This window comes from Vombatus ursinus, unplaced genomic scaffold (assembly GCF_900497805.2).
Source record: "Vombatus ursinus unplaced genomic scaffold, bare-nosed wombat genome assembly UNPS02014629.1, whole genome shotgun sequence".
NCBI lineage: Eukaryota > Metazoa > Chordata > Mammalia > Diprotodontia > Vombatidae > Vombatus > Vombatus ursinus.
Window position 1 is genome coordinate 680 of NW_020954407.1, and position 8262 is coordinate 8941.

Sequence of the window (8262 nt, forward strand, 5' to 3'; positions counted from 1 at the left end):
CCAAATCCTCCAAGAAAAATATGAATTGGTCCCAGACCACAGAAGAGGTCAAAAAGGATTTTGACAAGCAAGTAAGAGAAGTAAGCAAGTAAGAGAAGTAAGTAAGAGGAAAAACTGAGAATGATGCAAGAAAATCATGAAAAATGAGTCAACAGCTTGCTAAAGGAAACCCAAAAAAATACTGAAGAAAGTAACACCTTAAAAAAATAGACTAACCAAAATGCAAAAGAGGTCCAAAAAGCCAATGAGGAGAAGAATGCCTTAAAAAGCAGAATTGGCCAAATGGAAAAGGAAGTCCAAGAGCTCACTGAAGAAAACAATTCCTTAAAAGTTAGAATGAAGTAAATGGAAGCTAATGACTTTATAAGAAATCAAGACATTGTAAAACAAAACCAAAAGAATGAGAAAAATAGAAGACAATATGAAATATCTCATTGAAAAAACAACTATCATGGAAAATAGATCCAGGAGAGATAATTTAAAAATTATTGGACTATCTGATTGATCAAAAGAAGAGCCTAGGCATCATCTTTCAAGAAATTATCAAGGAAAACCGCCCTGATATTTTAAAACCAAAGGGCAAAATAGAAATGGAAAGAATCCACCGATCGCCTCCTGAAAGAGATCCCCAAAAGAAAACTCCTAGGAATATTGTAGCCAAATTCCAGAATTGCCAGGTCAAGAAAATATTGCAAGCAGCCAGAAAGAAACAAATCAAGTATTGTGGAAACACAAGATTTAGCAGCTTCTTCATTAACAGACCACAGGGCTTGGAATATAATATGCTGGAGGGCAAAGGAGATAGGATAACAACCAAGAATCACCTACCCAGCAAAACTGAGCATAATCCTTCAGGGGAAAAAGTTGACATTCAGTGAAATAGAGGACTTTCACGCATTCTTGATGAAAAGACCAGAGCTGAATAGAAAATTTGACTTTCAAATACAAGATTCAAGAGAAACATGAAGAGGTAAACAGGAAAGAGAAATTGTAAGAGATGTATTAAGGTTGAACTATTTACATTCCTGCATGGAAAGATGATATTTGTAACTCATGAGACCTTTGTCAGTACTAGGGTAGTTGGAGGGTAAAAATTATATGTATGTATGTATGTATGTATGTGTATATATATATATAGAGAGAGAGATAGAGAGAGAGAGAGAGAGAGAGAGAGACAGAGAGAGAGAGAGAGACAGAGACAGAGAAGGCAGAGGGGTAAGTTGAAGATGAAAGGGTGATATCTGGAGAATAAAATTAAGGGGTGAGAGAGGATTATACAGAGAGAAGAAAGGGAGAAGTAGAATGAGGTAAATTATTTCACATAAAACAGACAAGAAAAGGCTTTTACAGTGGAGGGGAAATGAGGGAAGGCGAGAGGGAATGAGTGAATCATATTGTCATCAAATGTGGCTTAAGGAGAGAATAATACACACACTCAATTCGGTATGTAAATCTATCTTACTCTACAGGAAAATAGAGTGGAAAGGGAACAAGAGAGCAGGAGGATGATAGAGGGGAGGGCAGAGTGGGGGAGGGGGTAATCAGAAGCGAACACTTCTAAGAGGGACAGGATCAAAAGAGAGAATAGAATAAATGGGGAGTGGGATAGGATTAAGGCAAACATACTTATTTTTCACAACATGACTACTATGGAAGTGTTTTGTATGACTACACATGTATAACTTGTATCAAGTTGCTTGCTTTCTCAATAAGGGTGGGTGGGGAGGGAGGAAGGGAGAAAATTTGGAACCAAAAGTTTTAAAAACCAAAGTTAAAAAAAAATTGTTTTCACATGCAACTGGGAAATAAGATATACAGGAAATGGGGTATAGAAATCTATCCTACCCTACAGGAAAACTGAAGGGGAATGGGATAAGAGAAGTGGGACAGAGATGGAAGGGAGGGCAGATTAGAAGGGGTATTCAGAATGCATGCCATCTTGAGGTGGGGGGAGGGACGAGATGGGTAGAAAACTTGAAACTCAAAATCTTGTGGAAGTGAATGCTGAAAACTAAAAATAACTAAATAAATAAATAATAAAAAAACCCAATACCTTCTATATCTTAACCACGTGGTTAATGAGTCTCTGCCTGAGGACCTCCAAGGAAGGGGAAGCTAGGACTTCCAGGGAAGTGCCATTGCACTTCCAGCAGACCTGATTCCTAGGTGAAATCGGCCTGTCTGCAATATTCACTCAGGTCCTACTTGTGCCCTCTTGGATTCACCTAAACAATCCTTCAAATACTCGAAGACAACTATCTTCTCCCCTCAGTATCTTCTCTTCTCCTAGGGAAACATCCCTAAGTCCTTTACCCAATCCTCCATAGCAAGTTCTCTGATCCTCTCCCCATTCTGGTCCTTGTCTTCTGAACACATTCCTCTGGATACACTGTCCATACCTTTTCTAAAATGCGGTGCCCCAGAATGAACATAATCCTCCAGATGGGGCCTGGGCAAGGCAAGATCTTGCAGAACTACTGCTTAAAGGAGTCTGGGGTGCAGGGATGGGAGAGAACACTGAATATTCTGAGAGAGGACAGAGAGAGAAGAGCTGAGGAGGCTGCATCGTAGTCTTTCACAGGGGAGATGTCGCTGAAAGGATGGAAAAAATCTCAGGACTTGTCTACATTTTCCATATAAAAACTGGTGCACCAGAGAGCCGTGCCGTGGAGAAGGGAAGCAAGTGGAAAATGACAAGGGTTGAGGGGTTTTAGGAGAAATTTTTTAAGCTCCATTGGGATCAAAAGAAGAAAGATGGGAGAGGACTTGGTCTGAAGGGTCTGGTGGCAGAAAATGATAAAGACCAGAATTATTCAGCTCTTTCCCTGCCTTTCCACACAGTGCTGACTCCAACATGCTTTGAAGGGTTCAGGTGGTCTTCCCCAGAGCAGGCCAATTCAGGACTGTCTCTAGACCAGCCTGGGGTTGGGGAAAGAGGATTGAGTTTGCAATGATAGAACGGAGGTGCAAATCTCAATTTTGTTACTTCTTATCTTTATGAGCTTGGAAAAACCTCTGAACATCGTTGGCCTTCAGTTTCCTGCTCTGTAAAATGAAGGAGATTATCTCTACGATCCTTTCCAGGGGTAACCCTCTCTTTAAAATTTGGAGTGTAATAGTTTCCTAGATGGGGTGATGAGACAAGAAAGAGGGAAAATCCCACCAAATGTGCCCAGGTTCTTTGTTTCTGAAAAAAAGGTCACTGGGGATTCACACCTTCATATTTCAGGCAGTTCAGAACCAACCTTGGGCTGAAATAGTACTCCTTCCTATTTTATTAAGCTCTTTCCTTTTATTGTTATTGAGTTGTGTCTGACTCTTTGTGACCTCATTTCTTATCAAAGAAACTGAAGTGCTTTGCCAATTCTTTCTCCAGTTCATTTTTCAGATGAGGAAAATGAGGCAAAGACTTGCACAGGGTCGCACAGCTAGTAAATGTTTGAGGACTGGATAGGAACTAAGGTCTTCCTGACTCCGGGCCCTGAGCTCTAACCACTGGGGACCTAGCTGCCCCTTTTAAGGTAAGAGAAAGTCTTCTACTCTGATTCCAAATTCTATTTATTGGACTCTAAATCAGTCCTTATTCTTGGATCCCTTGCTTATCTACACAACCTGGGAAGGTTACAAAACTTGTCTGAGTCACAGCTGGGATGGAGGTGAGTAAAACGGAGGCGGCAACACACCCCTCCCCAATCAGTCTGCAGATTTCTTCACTCCTCAGACAGCCTCAATTTTGGGTGAGGACACTGTCTTCCTCACTTCTAAGGAGGGGAAAGGGTCACACTGAGGAGGGGGGCTGGGGTTGGAAGGCCAGCAGAGGAGGGTTAAGGGCTGGGACTGTTTCTTTCTCTGGTTCAAGCTGGGAGCACAAGAGCCTCGTGTTCCTGGAGTGGTGATGGGAGGGAGGGAGACTCGGGCGCTCCAGAGATTCAGAGGCTCTTCTGGGAAGGACACAGAAAGGGCGAAGGTCTGTAAAGCTGGGGATTTCAGTTTGGGTCTCCCAACCTGTGCCGGCTCATTCTGCCCAGTCACCAATGACGTTTGTAGTCTTTCGTTTGCTATTGGCCGGCAGAGGCTCCGTGGAGCCAATCACAAGTCAGGGATTCGCCCCTCTAGCAACCCCGCGCAGACCCGTCTCGGTGATCCTGGGCTTCTCTGCCTGGGCCATGGAGCCGTGTCTGCGCTCTCTGTTTTTGTTGGGGACCCTGGTCCTGCCGGAGACCTGGGCAGGCAAGTAGAGAACAGACCTAAGCGGCCGCCTGGAGGGTGGACACAGCATTGCGGGGTGGACGTGTGGGTGGGATGGGGGTTTCCTACAGGAAGCGCCTCCGGCACCAGCCCAGGGTGGGCTTTCCGGGAAGCGGCTCCGTAATGTCAGGTGAAGTCAGGGTGGTGCTGAAAGGAAGAAGTGAGAGAGAGAGAGAGAGACAGAGAGAGAGAGAGAGAGAGAGAGAGACAGAGAGAGAGAGAGAGAGAGAGACAGACAGACAGACAGACAGACAGACAGAGACAGACTCGGGGACCTGCAGCCTGCCGTCCCTTAGCTGGGCTTTGGCAGGAGGGGGAGGGGGGTGTCTTGGTGTCGGTCCCTTAGTTTGGGGGGGTGAGGGGATTGGTGAGTGCGGGTGAGGACGAGGGGCGCTGAGGCAGGTCTGCCGGGAGGGAGAATGGGTGCGACAGTCCTGGGGGGGTTAAGAAGGAGCAGAACCGTCCGGGAGCCTCCCCCCCCACATCCAAGGCCAAGGACAGAGAACCAGGAGCAGCTTCGTTAAAGAGCTTCACGGAGGATCGTGGGGGGCGGGGGGGTGAGGAGTGCGGGAGACCCGGGAGCCGGACCAGAGGTGGGGGCGGGGAGGGGGGGGGCAAGGCCGGGATGGAGGGGCACTAGGACCTGCCTGGGTTGTCAGGGAAGGCGTTTTGCTGATCTCAAAGCGCTGTAGTCTCCAGAATCATCACCTCTCGGCGCGGTGCGCCGTCAGTGTTGGGGGCGGAGGGGCCGGATACCGGGGGTTAGGAGTCCGGGGTCACGTCCTGGGCGCGACGGGGTCAAAGGTCACGCCAGGGTAAACACGGGGTCGGAGGTCACACCCCGGGTGTGTTGAGGTCAGGGGTCGCGCCCCTGGTCAGCGTGGGGTCCGGGGTCGCGCCCCGCCTTGGCGGCGGACAGGGCGTGTCTACGCGGTCACCGCCCTGACCCCTGACCCCGGCCCGGGTCCCCACGTCCAGGCTCTCACTCCATGAGGTATTTCGAAGCCGCCATGGCCTCGCCGGGGCTCGCGGAGCCGCGGTTCATCGAGGTGGGCTACATGGATGATCAGCAGTTCGTGAGCTTCGACAGCGCCCGCGCGAGTCCGAGGATGGAGCCGCGGGCGGCGTGGATGGAGCGGATGGACCGGGAGGAGCCGGGCTGCTGGGAGCGGAACACGCGGCGCAGTGAGGCCAACGCGCAGGTGTACCGAGTGAACCTGAAGCACCTCGGCGGCTACTTCAACCAGAGCGCGGCCGGTGCGTGCCCGTGGGGGGGGCGGGGGCTCCCGGGAATGGAGGACCCGCGTGGGGGCGGGGCGCGGGAGCAGCCTGAGCCCGTCCTCTGACTCACAGGGGTCCACACCCTCCAGGCCATGTTCAGCTGTGAGGTCTCTCCCGAGCTCACCTTTCAGCGCGGGTTTCTACAATACGCCTACGACGGGCGCGACTACATCGCCCTGGACACGGAGACCTACACGTGGATGGCGGCGGTGCCGCAGGCTGTGAGCTCCAAGCGCAAGATGGAGGCGGAGAGGAGAATCGCGGAGGCATATAAAGCCTACCTGGAGAAGGAGTGCGTGCTGTGGCTGAAGAAGTACCTGGAGATGGGGAAGGAGACGCTGCAGCGGGCAGGTACCCCCACCCCCCTCAGTGTGCGCGGCACTCAAGGCCACCACTCCCCTTCTCCCCCTTCCCTGCAGCCCCAGCCCCGACTCCCGGCCCCCAGGCACCCCTTGTACCCCCAGGGCCCGGATTGTGGGGTGCCCCTGGAGGGGAGGGGGGGAAAACCTAGAAATGCTGCTGACCTTTGCCTCCAGACCCGCCCTCCGCCCGAGTGACCCGCCACACTGCCCCCCACGGGGAGGTGACCCTGCGGTGCCGGGCCCAGGACTTCTACCCCGCTGACATTTCCCTGACCTGGCTGAGGGATGAGGAGGAGCAGCTCCAGGACATGGAGTTCATTGAGACCAGGCCGGCAGGAGACGGTACCTTCCAGAAGTGGGCAGGTGTGGATGTGACCTCGGGCCAGGAAGAGAAATATACCTGCCAAGTTCAGCACGAGGGACTGCCTGAGCCCCTCACCCTGAAGTGGGGTAAGGACCGTAAGGAGGGACTGGGGAAGGCCATCCCCCAGACCCCCAAAAGACCAGAGGGAGGTGGGGTGACAGGGGAGGTGGGGGAGGGGTTAGTGAATCTCAGGCCCCAGAGGGATTGGGGCTTCCCACTGCTCTTTTCTATTTCAGAGCCAGAGTCCTTCTCCACCCTAGTCATCGTGGGGGTCATTGCTGTTCTCCTCCTCCTCATTGCAGTTATTGCTGGAGTTGTGATCTGGCAGAGGAAGAATTCAGGTGGGCAGCACTGGGAGGGGGCCCTTAGGGAGCAGGTGCCATTTCTGTCCCCAAGTTCTCTCTTTCCCATCTAAGGGACTCTCAGATGGGCCCTAAGACTCCGGATGAACAAATAGAAACTATTTTTCTGGAGGATGCCAGACAGACAGGCGTGTAACAGGCTGGCCTAGTGGGGAATCTGCTTCAGACTCAGATCAGCAGTGAATATGGGGATCTCTGCCAGAGGGCCTGGGTGTCCCCCAGTTGGGGGGCTGTAGACCAGCCTTGGGAACCCTTGGAGGTGGGGAAGTGCCCGTTTGGGGGGCCTCTTCTCTCTTCCTCTTGGATCCAGAGGCTGGACTGGAGTGGGGGGTGGGGGTGCAGTCCCAGTTGTAATTTGTTGTGTCTCCAAGGCAGACCAGTGACTCCTGAGACAGTGTGGTCTCCTCTCCTGGATTCCTCACTGGAAATTTTTTTCTTTTCCAGGTGGAAAAGGAGGGGACTATGTTCCTGCTTCAGGTAAGTGAAGAGTGGACATGGAGGGAAGAAAGATTGGCCCAGACCATGATATCTCTGGAATCTGAGCAGTGGGAAGGCAGACGAGAGGCTTAGTCCAGTAGCCTTGCCTTGGTGTCCCCTTCCCTTCCCATACATCAGTTCTGGAATGTATGTCCCTGACTGGGTCGTTTCCCTCCTTTGTCTCCAGGCAGTGACAGTGCACAGGGATCAGATGTCTCTCTCCCGGCCAAAGGTGAGACTCTGGGGGCCTGGAAGGTGAGAGGGGCTGGGGTAAAGGGGGCAAGCACAGAGGAAGGTATGTGAGAAGTTGGATTGAGGGTTGGATGGGTGGTGAGGCAGGCCCTTCAGAATGATGAGAGGCTGGAGGCAGAGGGGACTTGGAGGGTCTCCCTGAATCTGTCTTTCCTTCTTCAGCTTGAGGAATTGCCTGGTGTGGGCCTGAGGAAGAAAACCAGTCTGCAGTCCCTGTGTTGTTCCTGTGGACCCCTGGCTTCTCTCCCCAGCATGGCCCGTGGGATCTTCCCTGGACTCTACTGGCCCAAGCCCAGGAAGGCATCGTGAGGACCCTCACCCTGTTCTCTAAGGCCTCCCTCCTCCTTCCTTCTTTCTGCCTGTCTCACTCTGTAGAGACAACCAGCAGTGAGGGCCAGAGGGCTTTGGGAGTGAACCCTCCTTCACACATGGTGTTGCACTGACGTTTGGGAGCTTTTTCTGACTGCAAAAACAGCCCAATGAATTATTGCCCTTGAAATTTCAGCTTTTCTCCCCAATCTCAGCTAAGCTTCACATTTGGATGGGGGATTTTGGGGGACAGAATGACAATGTGGAGATGTTGTGGCCATATGATGGGAAAATAAATGAAAGGTTGGAGACGTCTGAGAATCCTTTTATTTGCTCTGCTGAGTATGATTGCAGGTGGGGGCTGGGGGGGCCAAGAGGGGAAGGAGCCTAGGGGAGGGCCGGCGGATGGTACATGGTGAGGGTGCAGATGTTTGTCTTTGCTTTGTACTGCTGGGGTGCACTTGTGGACATGGTGTATTGGGACTTGTTCCGGGGCTTCTCCTCCTGGAACTGGAATGATGCACAAACAGAGTGTTGGCCCATAGGTGGCCCCTCAGCATGGTCTTTCAGGGAGTTCCAGTTCTCTCTATTTTGTTGCCATTTTCCT

At 51.4% G+C, this 8262-nt stretch overlaps 1 protein-coding gene across 1 annotated transcript; it reads left to right on the forward strand.

The window, feature by feature from the left end:
• The first annotated feature begins 4141 nt into the window (after window positions 1–4141).
• LOC114042601 (saoe class I histocompatibility antigen, A alpha chain-like) lies at window positions 4142–7973 on the forward strand. Its single transcript, XM_027861286.1, has 8 exons — window positions 4142–4230; window positions 5227–5505; window positions 5602–5880; window positions 6066–6341; window positions 6492–6596; window positions 7062–7094; window positions 7282–7326; window positions 7509–7973. Exons 1-8 carry the CDS (start codon window positions 4167–4169, stop codon window positions 7511–7513), a joined length of 1086 nt encoding a protein of 361 aa, XP_027717087.1. The 5' UTR covers window positions 4142–4166; the 3' UTR covers window positions 7514–7973.
• Window positions 7974–8262: the final 289 nt, after the last annotated feature.